The following is a 16,807-nucleotide window of genomic DNA, read 5'->3' on the forward strand; positions in this document are numbered from 1 at the left end:
GAGGGGACTAAAAGTGTGGGGTCCAAGGCTGTCTGTTTTGCTGCTGCACCAGCCCAAGCATTACCCTTAAATATCTCATCAGATTCCCCAGTATGGGCTGCACATCTAATAATAGCCAAAACTCGAGGTAGCTGTAGAGCGGTGAGTAAGTTATTTATAAAGGTAGCATTACTAATGGGGGGTGCAGAGGAAGTCAGGAATCATCAGAGTTCTGTAGTCAGGGCATAACGGGAGTTTATGTAAAAGTCCGCACTTTAATCTGTTTGAGATTTCTTTTCCACAGGCCTTTTCATTTTAAAATTCGAAATGTTAATCAAGGAGGATTCCAGCTTACACTTGTATTTTTGCCTCCTCCAATGAAGCCCTCGTTGAGGCCCTTTTTATTTTGTTCCAAATAGTTGTGGACTCCCTCTTCAAAGTCATCTTCATTTATGACTTGGTGTTGTTTTTTAAGGTCTTCTACAAAGAATTGGTTCTGTAGTGGATTCTTCAAAATCAGAACTGAGTATGCTGTCCAGCTCTTGGCTCCATCCCTCCCCCTCCTGTCTTCTCCTATCATTTTGGATCTCCCCCTCCCCCTCCAACTTTCAAATCCCTTACTCACTCTTCCTTCAGTTAGTCCTGACGAAGGGTCTCGGCCTGAAACGTCGACTGCACCTCTTCCTAGAGATGCTGCCTGGCCTGCTGCGTTCACCAGCAACTTTTATGTGTGATGCTGTTAGACTAGTCTGTTGCTAAGATTCAGGCATGAGTCAGAGCAAGTAGCTCAGCTTTCTGGGTGGAGACAGCTGCTGCAAAGGAGACTTGCTCAATTACTTCACTGTCGTCACTTATCGCATAGCCAGAACATTGTTTTCCTGCTGGATCCACAAAAGAGCTTCCATCCTCATAAAACGTTGCCTCGGGCTTGAGGGGGTATTGCAGAAGGGATGGGAGAGTCTGTCCTTCTTTCACGGTGGGGGGGGGGGGATTGCAGTTGGTGTGACTGACTTCATGGCCTGAAATTGCCCAGAGATGGGGTACAACGTCTTGGGTTCGGTCAGTATTAAAAGAGTGTCTTACCAGATGTCCTGTCTTTACCTTTGACTCCCTCCAGTATCGGAGTTGGCCCACGGCCAAGTCCCGCCAGTCTCCCTCGGTGCTAGAGGTTTGTTTCGTCAGGGCGTAGGCAAGGAACTCAGGCTCTTTGGCTTGAACCCAGGGCAAAGCCTGACGGTGGTATGGGGAACCACCAGTCCTGTCTGTCGCCAAAGGAAATCTGGAACTTCGGCCAGTAATACTTTATACTTTATTGTCGCCAAACAATTGATACTAGAACGTACAATCATCACAGCGATATTTGATTCTGCACTTCCCGCTCCCTGGATTACAAATATTAAATATTAAAAATGGTAAAAATTAGTAAATATTAAAAATTAATGCACTGCCCCCTCTTCCTTTAACCTTTCCAATCACCGTGACTGGGAACTTCTGTCCCTCGGGGTGCATAATACTGGTTTTCCTCAGTGGAGCACCCTGTAGGATCATAGCACAGAGTCACATGAGGGTCTGCCTCTGGCAGAGGGGGTTCAAATGTAGCGGAGTCCAAATTAAGTGCCCACCACTGGGGGGTTGGTTGTTCGCTAGTCCCAGGGTGATACCCTTGTCCGTGCATAGAATCTCGATTTCCAACGGACAGAGCAAATCTCACTCTGCTAGATTACACCCCAGACAGGTGGTGACTGTAAATTAAACCTCACACTGGGTCCCCTTGGAATTTCACATGCAGTGGCTGGGTACGTGAATACATACGTTCCGTGCCTTCGAACCCAGAGTGATTGTAGCGTCTGATAGCCGGTATCCCTTTTCTTATACCATTATAAACGGAATTAGAATTGCAGCATCTTGCAATATTATATTGGGCTCTTCCTGAGGGGTGGTACTCACGGTAGGAAACATCCTTCTTCCTGCTGAACATATTCACCTTTAATGTTAGTTCCCTTCGGGGTTGATCGGGATTCGAAAGCTGGGTCCCAGTAATATGTCAAAGCTCATCGCATTCGATTTCGCTCATTGTCAGGCCAATCCATATTATTAGTTTTAATCCTGTTGGCTAATTTAGTTGGTAAACACTTGAGCAGTAGGGGATTAAACTGGGGGAACAGATTCCCATTACTAAAGTCTTGGTCTCCTGCGAAAGTGCCGTTGCAGGCCATAAATCACTCCCAATAGCCTGGTCCCGATTTCCCAGGCTTAGGTTTGCATTCAAGTACTTTAGTGATATTTACAGGTTGTTGGAGAGCCTTTTCCAAGGCTTGAATAATCCGGTCTGTCTGTCTGTTCATTCTCATTATGGATTCCCACTGGTAACTCCTGATAAGTTTGCTGTCTTAATTCTGCCTTCCATTTCCACTCCTCATCAGATGAGAGAATCATTCAGCAAAGACTAAATAAATCTTGCGGGGTCGCAGTACTATAGTACTGCTATAGTACTGTGGACATACCAAGCAAACTGTGCTGTTTTTTCTTTTCCATTGGGAGCCTGATTCATGATCGTTACCATCTTTTGAGGCTTCCAGGGTGCATACAAGAGTTACTGAGGGCTGTCCCTCCTCGGCTGCTCGTGGACTGGGCAGCATTTGGGTAGGCAATTGTCTCTGTGGAGCCCTTAACTCTGGGGTTTTATTGGATTCTTCTCTCCATCTCGGAATAATCCCTGGTATTCCCTTTCTGATTCTCAGGGTATAGAGAGCCTTTCCTTCCCTGCCACTGCTGTTTTACCTGGGCGGCTACCGTATTTGAGTACCGGGAGGATTGGGGTTCAGAAGCACTGGGTGCACTTGGCCTCTGGTAAGGTGGGGGATAAGGTGGGTGCCCAATCCTCATCGCGGTCACTGTCCTTAAACAGGGTCGGTATGCCAGATATGGGTTCGGGATCTAGATCTTTGCATGCGGCACTGCCGATTTTAAACCTTCCTGTCTGTCCATATCTGCTTTTGCCTGTTTTCTTTGTTTCTCGTTCTCTCTTTTTTTCTCCCTTCTACCCATTAGCACTCCACTCCGCCTGCAGTGTCTCCCAACTCTTGGGAGTCCCCTCTGCCGTACATACCTCTATCCCTTTATCACATGCATTATTCCTCCAGCTGGCCACTAAGGTACCATTCCATTTAGTATAGGTTCTACCTTTCCATTCTCTAATCAATAATTTCCACTTTTTACTGCAATTCTTTTCCCAAATTAAATTTACTGCTTGTTTCCCCTGGTGGCCACACTGTGTCCCTAGTTTCTTTGTTAGCGCTGCACTTAACATCCTGAGGTCCTTTTCTTATCCGGTATTCGTTCACACATAGGGCCTGTCCCATTATTGCCCTTATCAGTTGTTCTTATTTATCAAGTCAAGTCAAGTGTATAGCACATTTAAAAACAACCCACGTTGACCAAAGTGCTGTACAAAGTAAAGCAAGCAGCCAAAATCACAAATATACAAAACACAGACAAACCAATGAGACAAACAGCTTATAGACACAAAATACACGACCCAAGGGCCTAGGCACAAGTCACTGGGTGAGAAATTCAGCCAGCCTGCCTCCCCCTTAATCAATTTCAACCAGCCATATTATCAGAAGGCAGCTGATATAGTCAAATCTGTCAGGTAACGGTGGCCACCTCTCCTGACCGGGGTCCCCAGTCCCGACTCTTTCCTTAGGAACAATACAGCATACCCAATGTCATCCGCAGCCTTTAATTCTCACAAAAACTGCTAGCCTGTTTTCCGTTAATACTCGCAAAAAAAAAACAACTCTCACGTACTCTGGAGGCCTTTCCTCCTTTATCCTGAACTTGTCTCATTAAATTTCAACTTCACATATTTCTGCTGCTAAGGTGAGAATTTTACCGGGCTGCCAGTCTCGTATTACTTAGAATTTCAACTGGCCATCTCTTGAGACATGCGCAGCCCCTTTTCCGATTCATCAAATTTCAACCGGCCATATCCTGTCAGCAATGTAAAAGAGACAACTGCTTACCTTAAATTCTGTATCCAAACAGGTCATCCGATCCCGTCAAGGTACCAGTCCCAGTGGGCGAGGGGCAAAAATGCTTGGTCAGACACGAGGTAAACTACCTCGGGGTGCCTGCCACTCAAATTGTGTTCGATTCAAACTCGCTGTCACTTACGCAGCCCAGAGAGACGTTCCCTATTTTGGGATCCGAGTCACGGCACCAAATGTAAACGTAACTTTGCTGGATCAAATAACGACAGCACAAAAAGATCATTACTTATCTTTTCACCCGTTTATTTCTTCGAGCTCAGCCGGTGAGTGAACTTGGACCCGACATCAGGGAGAGACCCTTTCTCATCTCCCCGGCGATTCTACAAGTTCACTGCCCGATGTCAGAATTGTCAGAAGTTATAAGGCCACCGATACAAAGGAACAATCAGTTTGATAGCCATTCCGGTCAAGTCAATGGATTATTGATACAAAAGTACAATCAATTTGTTAGACACTCCAGCCACCTTAATTAAAGAAGAGAATGTCCTATCTGGTTTGCTGGAGCCACAACTTAATTACAAAGATAAGAACATCTGTCAAATTTGTGCTATAATTAAAGGAATGTTCTGTCTAATTTCTATCAGGTACTGCCTTTTGTCAAAATCAAAAGATGTGAAAAGCCCAGAGACATCTGATGTGGATCTGGGCAAACTTCAATTATCTTGCTCCAAAGAAAGCAACTGTGAGACATTATTCAAACACACTGCAGTCACAGACATAGTCAGTACTGAATCCATTGATAACAGGAATCTGAGAATCCCCTATTCCCTTAAATCTGATCAATATCCACTACTTTCTGTCGGATTTTCTGTTCAAGGGCATTGGTGTTTCCATACCCAGCTGTGGGGCAGCCTATCAATATACTTTCCGACCGCACATCTATAAAAATTTGTCTTAAGTTTCAGATGTCATGCCAAATCTTCACAAACTCCTAAGGAAGTAGAGGCACTGACATACTTTCTTTCCATTTGTACTTGTGTGCTGGGCCCGGGAAAGGTCCTTTGAAATGATAACTTCGAGGAATTTAAAGTCGCTAACCCTCTTCACCTCTGATCCTTCGATGAAGACTGGTTCAAGGATCTCTGGTTTCCTCCTCTTGAATTCAATAATCAGTTCCTTTGTCTTGCTGGCATTGAATAAGAGGTTGTTGTGGTGGCACTCAGCCAGATTTTCAACCTCTTTCATATATGCTGATTTGTTACTACCTTTGATTCAGCCTACGACAGTAGTATTACCAGCAAACTTGAAAATGGCATTGGAGCTGTGCTTGGCCACACTGTCATGTGTAATGCGAGTAGATTGAAGGCTGAGCACACAGCCTTGTGGTGCACCTGTGCTGATGGAGATTGTGGAGGTGGTGGTGTCAATCTGAACTGACTAGGGTCAAGTAAGGAAATTGAGGATTCAGTTGCTCAAGGAAGTATCTATGCCACGGTCTTGAAGCTTTTTGATTAGTTTTGAGGGGATGATGGTATTTAATGCCAAGCTGTATTCAATAAAGAGCATCCTGATGTATGCCTCTTTGCTATCCAGATGTTCCAGAGTTGGGTGAAGAGCCAATGAGATGGCATCTGCTGTGGATCTGTTGCACCGCTAGACAAATTGGAGCAAATTCAATTTACTTGTCAGGCAGGAGTTGATATGTTTCATCACCAACCTCTCGAAACACTTCATTACTGTGGATGTAAGTGCTACTGGATGATAGCTATTGAAGCAGGTTACCATACCATGCACAGGTACAATTATTTAAACAGGTAGGTACCTCAGACTGCTGAAGCAGAAATTAAAAATCTCAGTAAACTCTCCAGCTATTTGATCAGCACAGGTCTTCAGTATTTGGTAGCTACCCCATCTGGGCTGAATGCTTTTCATGTGTTTACCCTCCTGTAGGATGATTGCGTGTCAGCCTCAGAGATTGATATCTCAGTTTGGGAGCTGTGGAAATTTGTGTTGGTTCCTCCGTGTTTTTAATGGTCAAAGCAAGCATAGAAGGCTTTGAGTTCACCTGGAAGTGAAGCTCTGTTGTCACTAAGTCTTGAATGCTATCACTTTTATAAGAACTGTTGAGCATCCTTCGTTTATTTAAGTTTAGTCCAGAATTGCCATTTTACCCACGAGATGGCATTCCGGAGATTGTGCCTGGACCTCATGTAAATTTATTGGTAGCCAGACTTAAATGCTTCTGATCTGGTCCTTGCAGATTGTATGTCTCATTGTTCATCCAGGGCTTCTGGTTGGGGAACACTCTGGATGATTTAGTGGGGATACACTTGTCTGCAACTATTTTTATGAAGTCCATGACATTCATTCATATCCACAGATGACTCCTTCAACCTAGCCCAGTCCACCAACTCGAAGCAATCCTGTATAGCCCTTCCTCTGCCTCTGGCAACCAACCCTTTGTTGTTTTAATCTCTGGAGCCTTACTCTTTAGCCTCTGTCTGTACGTAGGTAGGAGAAGGACAGCCAAGTAATCAGATTTCCCGAAATGCGGTCTGAGCATGGAACGGTAAGCATTCCTTATCTTAGTAGACCAGTTTTTGGTGTGATGGGACCTTTGGTGCTACAGGTTATATGCAGATAGTACAGGTTTCCCCTGCCATCCGAAGGTAGAGCATTCCTATGAAATGGTTCGTAAGCCGAAATGTCGTAAAGCGAAGAAGCAATTACCATTTATTTATATGGGAAAATTTTGTGAGCATTCACATACCCAAAAATAACCTACCAAATCATGCCAAATAAAATGCAGGTTCTTTTTTAACATTTGAGAATAAATTGGACATATACATGGATGGGAGGAGTATGGAGAGATATGGTCCGTGTGCAGGTCAGTGGGACTAGGCAGAAAATGGTTCGGCACAGCCAAGAAGGGCCAAAAGGCCTGTTTCTGTGCTGTAGTTTTTCTATGGTTTCTAACACATAAAACCTAAAATAACAGTAAGATATAGTAAAAGCAGGAATGATATGATAAATACACAGCCTATATAAAGTAGAAATACTTTTCCACAATCATTACTGCACTGTTTGCCGAAGCGAAAACCTCACGCAAGCGCTGTTGGCAGAAAATCTCACGCAAGCACTGTTGGCAAAAGCACTCTCTCCAGTAACCTTTAAGCTATGAAGCTGCCAAATCATACCAAATAACATGTAAAAATACACAGCCTATATAAAGTAGGAATAATGTATGTACAGTGTAGTATCACTTACTCGAATTGGGACAGCGCAGAACACACTGATGATGGTGTGTTAGGCTGAGTCGGAGTTTGGGTGGTACAGTGGTCCCCACCCTCTGGGCCACCAACCGATACATTGCCGCGAGGCACTCAGGGGTCCAGCGGTAGCCGGGAGGCAAACAGCACATCTTTAAGAAAAAAACCGAAATAAACATGCTAATTAATTAGGTGCTGCCCGGCACGTAATTGTCGGCCCAGATCAGTGCCGATTGCATTGCCTTTGATCTGGGCCGACATCTCCGTGTGGGGCGGCACCTAATTAATTAGCTGGTTTATTTTGGCTTTTATCTTAAAGATGTGCTGTGTGCCTCCTGGCTACTGCTGCATTTCCCGCGAATCAGTACAGTATCTGTCCACAGCCTGGGTGTTGGGGTGGTGGGACGCTGGGGTGACATCTCATCGTCTGTTTCCATTAGAGCAGGCAGCTCATCTTCTCCTATGACTGCCCGCCTCGATGTGGAAGGTTGAGGTTCGTCGTCTGCTGTGGCTGATGTGGAACGCTTGCTTGACTGCTGAGCCTCGCGCATTTTTCTATCACACAGTTCTTTAATAAGGACTGAAACCATTCTGCAAATATCCCCTAAACCGACGTACCCTTTCATCTATCAGTTCTTGGTCATGGGATGCCAAAACCTCTTCAATATCATCTTCGTCAGCTTCCACAATCCAAACTCACTTAGTCCTTACTTCATTCACCACGATCAAAATGCTTAATTATGTTTAGCTTTATGCTAAGTATAACACCCTTACGAGCTCTTTTAGGCTTTTCTGATACCTTAGAACTCATCTTGCAAACGGCTGCTCACAGGCACGTGTTTAAGCAATGCCGTTCCGAATCTGGGGAGAGCGGCTGCTCGGGGCGCGTGCTGCCTTTTATCGCGCGCTGAATTTTTTTTCGTAACAGTGAAAACACCTTCTGAAAGCGAAAACAGGGTACTAATGTAGGTCTTTCGTAACAGTGAGGTTTCGTAAAGTGAATGTTCGAAAAGCGGGGGACACCTGTAATTGGGAAGGGATTTCTTTAAATAAGCCTAGTTGAAGTCTCTGTGATTTGGAATGCATTAGATTGAACTGTTTCTTGTTTGGTGACAGCATCATGCAGTATCTCAAATGCCTGGTTATAGTCAGTAGTATGTAAGCTCCAGTGAGAATCATGAATGAGAGCTCCTTGGATAAGTGGATTGTATGACGGTTGATCATTAGGTGTTCAAGATTGGAGCACCATTGAGTGTTTATATGAAACGCACATCTCCACCTTTTGTCTTTTGCGAATCAACAGTTTGGTCCATCCTGTGCATCGAGAAGCCTTCCGGTCTGATCGCCATATCTGGCTTCCTGGGAGTTAGTCGTATCTCATTTAAACATAGAACATAACAATCTTTTGTTTCCCTTCAATACAACAATCTTACCCTCAAGTCCTCAATTTTGTTCTACAGCAACTGAACATTTGCTAAAAAGATGCTGGATAGAGGGAACCTCCTGCCTCTTCCTATCAGCCTGCCTTGGAGTCCCTCACCCCACCTTTCTTCTAGCAATGGTGATGAACCTTTGGCCATTTAACTGTGCGATATTTGATTGCTTGAGACTTAAGTCTGCTGAGCTCTTCAGAAGGTAGCGAAATTTGTAGTTTATTAAGTCAGTTTGAAAGTACATTGCTTAAAGGGAAATTACATTCTGCAGATTACAGTGAGAGTAATCCAAAAGAGGTATATTTAGAAGTGTTGTACATTGTCCACAGAACGTTTCCAGGGTTCACGGGCACCATCTTGCCTGACTTCAATGGTTGGGAAGATGTTGTGGTCCAGTATTAAAGATGATGTTTCAGGGTACTTGGGGGCACATAATAAAGTAGGCCAAAGTCAACATTGTTTCTTTCAGGGAAAATCTTGCCAGAGAAATCTGTTGGAATTCTTTGAGAAAATAACAAGCAGCATAGATAAAGGAGTGTCAGTGGATATTGTCTTAGATTTTCTGAAGCCCTTTGACAAGGTGTCACACATGAGGCTGATAAGAACCCATGAACCCGTGGTATAACAGGAAAGATACCAGCATGGATAGAGATTGTCTGACTGGCAGGAGGCAAAGACTAGGAATAAAGAGGGCTTATTCTGGTTGGCTGCCTGTGACTTGTGGTGTTGCACAGCGGTTGTTATTGGGACTACTTTCATGTTAAATGTCACCGATTTTGGTGATGGAATTGATGGCTTTGTGGCCAAGTTTGTAGACAATACAAAGATAGGTGGAGGGAGCAGATAGAGAATCTGCAGAAGGACTTGTCCACATTGGGAAAATAGGCAAAGCAGTGACAGATGGATAAGAGTGCAGGGAAGTGTGTGGTACAAGGAATAAAAGTGTGAACTATTTTTTTTAAACAAAATGCTTTCTAATCAGAGGTGCAAAGAGACTTGAGAGTTATGCAGAATTCCCTAAAGGTTAACTTGCAGGTTGAATTGGTGGTAGAAGGCAAATGCAATGTTAGCATTCATTTCGAGAGAGTTAGAATATAAGAGAAAGCATGTGATGCTTAGACATTATAAGGCATTGGTCAGACCGTATTTGGAGTATTATGAGCAATTTTGGGTCCCTTATTTAAGAAAAGATATGCTGGCATTGGAGAGTGTCCAGGGCAGTTTCACAAGAACGATTCTGGAATAAAAGGGTTAATTTATGAAGGGTGCTTGATGGCTCTGGGTCTGTACTCACTGGAGTTTAGAAGAAAGGGGATCTCATTGAAACATATTGAATATTGAAGGACCTGGACAGAGTAGATGTGGCGAGTCTGGGTCCAGAGAGCACAACCTCAGAATAGAGGGACATCCATTTAGAACAGAGATGAGGAAGAATTTCTTTAGCCAGAGGGTGGTGAATCTTTGGCATTTATTGCCATGGATGGCTGTGGAGGCCTAATCATTGACTATAAAGCGAAATTTGAAAGGTTCTTGGTTAGTCATGTTGTCAAAAGTTCAGTGGAGATGGCAGGAGAATAGGGTTGAGATGGATAGTAAATCAGCTATGATGGAATGGTGGAGTAGACTTGATGGACTGAGTGGCCTTTTTCTGCTTCCTTGTCTTATGGTTGTATAGGTACAGTGTTATTCTCCCTTTCAAACTGCATTTTAAAAAAAAGTCATGAGCTTTTCAGGGAATGAACCGTCACCTTCATTTATAATATCCAATATTCAAGATTCAAGTACATTTATTATCAAAGAATGTATAAACTCTACAAATTTGAGATTTGCTTGCTCACAGGTAGCCACAGTGCAAGAAAACTGAAAAGAACTCAATTTAAAGAAAAAGACCAACACTCAATTGCAAGAGGAAGAAAAAGTGCAAGTCATGCCAACAATTGAAGTGAACAACAGCATTCCTAACTAAAAATGAATCCTCCTATCTGAACCCAAGAGCAGCCCTGAGTAGGCCCAAAGTCTCGCTTACCAGTTCATCATACTAGCAGCACAGCGCAGCAGCAGGGGCAGTTTTCATAGCCTCAGTGCCATGGAGATGACCATCGTGGAGAACAAGCAAAATCAGCTCTCATCCCGACTGATACACTGTCTTTTCAGTCTCTCTGCGATGACATTTAAATTGACTCAATGACAGAACAGTGGAACGCTCTGCTCCTGGAGAGAGGGGGTGAAGATCACAGAGAACGAGCGGAATTTGCTCTTGCCTCCAATCTGTGCTGGCATTTAAATTGTCTAAACAACACAATGTACCTCACACTAGGACCCAGGCACTGCTGCTGCGAAAGGCTCCGGACCCAGATTTTTGTTGCCCTACCCCAAGCTGCTCTCAAGCTCTTCAAATCAGCTCGGAGCCCAGAGCAATCCAACCTCGCACCTGAGCCAGTTGCATGAGCATTGAAATCAAATCTCCTTTGCCCGGTCCCTGACTTCCCTTTACAGTGCCCAGAGTGATCCATCCTTGCTTCCAGGACAGCTGTACGGGCATCAGTATCTCCAGCTGCATTGATTCATCCTTTTCAGTATTTGGGGCAATTACTTAACACAGTTTACCTCAGAAAAGGTTTTTTAGTGATTTTTTTTTAGATGGACTTCTAAGCCTTTTGACTTCCAGGAAGCTGTTGCGCCTATTCAATAGTGACATCTTAACTGGAAGGTTAAGTTTTGCCTATTGGAAGTAATGGCATGCCAACCTTGCCATAGCTGTTGTATATCCAATTGTGTCTAATTTCAAATGCAATTTGCCTTTTTCGTTTTCATGATGGCCTTCTGTAGGTCATACCTGGATTTCTTATAGGAACCAGGAAGAGGTCTTAGAAGCATCTTATAATCAGAGCAAATATGACAGATAGGGAAACTGGGTAATGGAATAGTGTCTTTGCAAGAGACCAGGTGTGAAGCAGTCTTATCAAAATAGCAGTTGTGCCTTTGTTTGTGGCTAGCCTATCACCTGGGATGAAGGGAAGATTCAGAATGGATCATACAGAGCTGAAGGCTGGATGGAAATGGCTGCAAAGTTTTAACATTTTTGAATTCTTTGTGGGTGCAGAAAGGAAACCAGTGCAGTTGTCAGCATACCAGGAGAGAAAAAAGGTTAAAGGAGTAGCCAAATAGGACTGTTTCATGCCCCACAAAAAGACAGATGTACCTTGGGCCCATGTTGATGTCAATTGCCACACTTTGATCTAGAGTAAACGAGAAGAGTTGAACATGATGTTGAATGTGAGGATGAGTTCAGCAGGTAAATAAATGAATATGTTAATGGAAGCAAAATGGATGTGCCTCTGTTCAAGGAATATGTGGAAGGTCTTCAGACCTTCCTCTTGTGGGATGGATGTATGGAGGTATAATATGTCCATGGTGAATATGAGCTGGTTGGGACCCGGAAACTGGCAGCTAATTGAAATGGTGATTGGCAACAACAGTGTCAAGAAAATATATATAGAAAGGGATTGGGCCAGATGAGAAAGGATGGAGTCACAGTAGGAAGTAGTCAGGTTGGTGGGATGAGCATGCTGAAATAATGCGTTTTTCCAGGTAGTTCCTGTTGTCAATGTTGGCCTCGAGGTAGAAGCAGGTGTGCTGTGCATAGTGAAAGACAATGGCCCAAGCTTCAGTTTAGAGGCTATGGTCCAGAGAATTGAGGATGAATCCAAAAGCTAATGTTTGGTCATTGCAGAACAGAGGTCAGTTCACCTGATTACAGCACCACCATTGTTGTTGGCAGATTTGATGATTATATCAATGATAGTTCAATTGCAGTTATGTTCACTAAGAAGCAATCCTGATATTATCAAACCTGTCAACAATTTGTTTTAACCATTTGCCAAGGTTAGCTTTACATACGAAGATAAGAAATAGTAGCAGGTGTAGGCCATCTCGTCCCACCAGTCTATTTTGCCATTCATAAATTTTATGGTTGATCTACTACCTCAGAATAATTTTTCTGAACTACTCCCATATCCTTTAGTATGCTGAAATCTATTGATCGCTCCTTTTAAATAACTTTAACAAATAAACCTTGACTGTACTCTAGGATAAACATTTTTTTAAAATGTATGACTTTTAAGTTGTAGGTGTAATTCCTTTCTTCCATTTGCTCAATTTGCATATTTTGCATGGTCTTCAGAAATCTCTAAACAGTTATGTATCTAAATCCAAAGTTGTTTCTATATTATAAACTGATAATAAAATGTCGTAGAAATCTCTAAGCAAAATGTCTGTGTAGAAATATTACAAGTGATCTTATTTATTTTTAAATATAGTATTAATTTTCTTTCTCCACAGCAAAACTGTACAATCAAAAGTGGACTGCATTTTGGTGAGTGCATTGTGAAGTTTTTTACAGTTGCTGTCTATGCTGACTTTTCATGCATAGCATTATTTGGTTGCATGGCTTTGATGCAAGATTTTTCTCTGTTCATATGTAAAAAAGACATTGGTGGTGTGCCTCTTTACTTTCGAAATAATCTCAAATAATTCAAATACAAGTAACTGTTTTCAAGTGCACTTGTATATATACATATGTGTATACATATTCAGGATATAAAATGGATCAGAATATTGAGAAATCTTTGGTCTTTTTCTAGTATTGGAGTGGGATTATTAACTCTGATATGAATCTTCTCTACAATTAGCGTGCAATTAGATTTGCAATCTTAATAGAAGGATGATAACCCCAACTATGCAATGTAATTCAGTTTAATGTTGAGATTAGATTAAGGTCTTTATTTAAGATACAATTTATATGACAAGAAAATGCTAAGTGTATGTTCAATCTGCCTATCTTCATTTCTCATCCTTTCATTTTAAAAATGTTGCAATGCAAGCAATACAATATATTCAAAAAAAACCTCTAATAAACAATACATACAAAACACATTTCTTCAGGTTGAGCCTAATATTTGTAACTAGAAAACACATGAAAAGTTGTACATCTTATGTCTTTTAGACTTTTTTGTTCTCATGCTTTCTCTCTGAATCAGAATCAGATTTATTATCACTGACATTTGTCATAAAATTTATTGTTATGCAGCAGCAGTACAGTGCAATACATATGTTACCATAAATTGCAATAAGAATATATAAAATAAAGAAATAGTGCAAAAAGAGAGGAAAATATTAAGGTGGTGTTCATTGGTTCATAAATCATTCAGAAATCTGATGGTGGAGTGGAAAAGGCTGTTTCTAAAATGTTGAGTGTGTCTTCAGGCTCCTGTAACTTCTCATTGAGAAGAGGACATGTCCTGAATGGTGAGGGTCCTTCATGATGGATACCACCTTGAGGATGTCCTCAGTGCTGGGAAGGATATGCTCATGATGGAGCTGGCTGAGTTTACAATCCTCTGCAGCCTTTTCTGAACTTGTGCAGTGGCCCCTCCATACCAGGCATTGGTGCAACCAGTCAGAATTCTCTTCGTGGTACATCTGTAGAAATTTGACAAAGCATGCATCCTTGATGTGTGCTAGTGTTGATTGTCAGTGAGGAAATGTTATTTCCAATCCACATTGACTCTAGCCTTGCAGAGAGAGGTACAGAAAAGCCCAGGTTTTGAAACTTTTTACTAATAAGAGAGGATGATGGTGTTGAGCTGTAGTTAATAAACATTAGCTGTTGTTCAGGTGGTTTAAGGCAGAGTGGAGAGCCATTGAGATTGCATCCACTGTAGACCTATTGGTGATAGACACAAGACCTTGCTCAAGAAGGAGTTTATTCTAGCCATGACCAACCTCTCAAAGTACTTCATCTTATTAGATGTGAGTGCTACTGGGTAATAGTCATTGAGGCTGCTCACCCTGTTGTTCTTGGAAAGTGGTACGATTGATGTCCCTTTGAAGTAGATGGGAATCTCTGACTTCAGTGAGAGATAGAAGGTGTACTTGAACACTCCAGACAGTTGATTGGCACAGGTTTTCAGTGCCTTGCAAGGTACACCATCAAGTCCTGATGCCTTTCAAGGGTTCACATCTTGAAAGATGGTCTGACGTTTGCCTCTATAACAGATCACAGGGTTGCCAGGTACTGCAAGTATTTGTACAGGTATCATTTGATTCTCCCTTCCAAAGTGTACATAAAAGGTGTTCAGCTCACCGGGGAGTGAGGCATCATAGTCATTTATAATGTTAGGTTTTGCCTTGTAAGAAATAATGTCCTGCAAGCCCCGCCAGAACTGACATGCATCCTATTCCATCTAACTCATTTTAATTGTTTTTTCACTCGTAAGATAGCCTTCTGTAGGTCTTACCTGTACTTGTAGAGTTCTGGGTCACTGGTCCTAAATGCCACAGATTTAGCCACAGCAGACTGATTTGTGGATTTGACTATTCTGCCCCTGAAAATTTATAAATCTCTATAAGATCTCTCTTCAGCTTCCTGTGTTCCAGAGAGAATTAAACTCAACCTATCTAATCTCTCCTTGTAAGTAATACTTATCTACTTTTTACATAATTACTAGAGATTATGATCAAGGCAAATGAATTGAGAGAGAAATTGTATTACAATAATGGGCTATTGGCTTTCCTGGAGTCACTTTATTAAGGTTTCTACTTGATATCAACTTCACCCTTCCTTAACTATGTCTGACAATGGAAATTACTACTGTTCCCTTAAGGGAATCTGATTACTCACTCATGCAAATAGCATAATCTTTTTTAGCATCTGCCCTACCCACCTGTTGGTAGATTGTGGATAGAGTTGCCAGCTGATTTCATTGAACACCAATGTTATTTAAATCAGCAAGTGATTTTTTTAAAAATTGCCAAACCAACTGCATTGCTGCCTTGATATTTTGTTGTGAACCAAGGCTTGAAGGCTTATGTTCAGATGTAGAGGATATGCAAAGGCGGGATGAGTAGGTTTTGCTGGGGTTAGCATTATGGGTGTATATATTGAAAAAAGGTGGTAATTGTGACTCTTGTGGTTTGCTCACCCCAGTTGGTTTTGATTTATAGTCATACATCACAGAAACATGCCCTTTAGCTCAGCACATCCTTGTCTGTTTAGGTATTTGTATCGCTGCATCTTAAACATAGTAACAGTAGTTCATTCCACCTCACCTTCTGGCAGCACATTTCAAATACCAATCACTGTCTCAGTAAAAGAACTTGCCCCTCAGATTTCCTTTGAAATTCATTTCTCGCTCCTTAAACCTATGCCCACTTGTTATGATTCCCTTAATATGGGGAAAAAAGATTTTGACTTGTCTATTCTTTCTGTGCCTCTCATAATCTTTTATACATCAAGTGGGTCACCTCTTTCGCTCCAGGGAAGCCTAGTTTATGGAATTTCCTCCCATTACTGAAGTTCTCTAGTCGAGGCAATATCCTGGTGAATCTCCTCTTTACCTTCTCCAGTGCGATTGGATCCTTCCTACTAATGTGGCAACCACAACTGCATGCAATAATCCAAAAACTGTCAAGCCAGTGATTTGTACAGTTGCAACATGATGTCCCAACTCTTATATTCTATGCCCTGACCCATGAAGGCAAGCATACCACATGACACCTTCACTATGTGAGTGTTGTGTATCTGTGTTACAACTTTCAGGAACAATTGAGTTGGACCTCTGGGTATCTGGTGCATATCAGAGGGAGTGTTGGAATGGATTGAAAAGTGGCTGTCTCAGAGAAAACAGTTGGAATAAATGGGTCCTTTTCATAGACTGGAAGGTGGTAATGATGGCAGGAATCAACAAGAAGTTGTTTACTATTTACATTACATCATATTCCTCCCAGTTTATTAAAGTTTTCAAATTTGCAGATAAATACAAAAATAAGCAAAAGGACGTTGCAGTAAGGGTGCTGCTATGATTCTGCAACTCGATACAGATTGAGTGAGTGGGCACATGGAGGTTAATGTAGTGTGAGGTCATGCACTTCGGTAACAGAAATCAAAAACAGATTATTATGTAATTAGATTTAGAATGCAAGGGAGTGAAGTACAAAGGATCTAATTGTTTTGAATTCATGAGTCAGAAAAAGCTAGCAGGCGGGTCCAACAAAGAAGACATGTGGCATTTTAGCCTTTGATGGAATGAAAGCTAAAAATAGGAATATTTTTTAAAAATTATACAGGGTGTTA

The 16,807-nt window shown here is 42.0% G+C and overlaps 1 protein-coding gene across 1 annotated transcript in view; it reads left to right on the top strand.

The window, feature by feature from the left end:
• Positions 1 to 16,807, top strand: part of LOC140209867 (DNA-binding protein RFX7-like) — a 102,468-nt gene that overhangs the window by 35,604 nt on the left and 50,057 nt on the right. Inside the window, exon 2 of the mRNA XM_072278461.1 lies at positions 13,015 to 13,048. Within this exon, the coding sequence (XP_072134562.1) occupies positions 13,015 to 13,048 (34 nt within the window). The remainder of the gene's footprint in view (positions 1 to 13,014; positions 13,049 to 16,807) is intronic.

The sequence above is a fragment of the Mobula birostris genome, chromosome 14 (assembly GCF_030028105.1).
Source record: "Mobula birostris isolate sMobBir1 chromosome 14, sMobBir1.hap1, whole genome shotgun sequence".
Lineage (NCBI taxonomy): Eukaryota > Metazoa > Chordata > Chondrichthyes > Myliobatiformes > Myliobatidae > Mobula > Mobula birostris.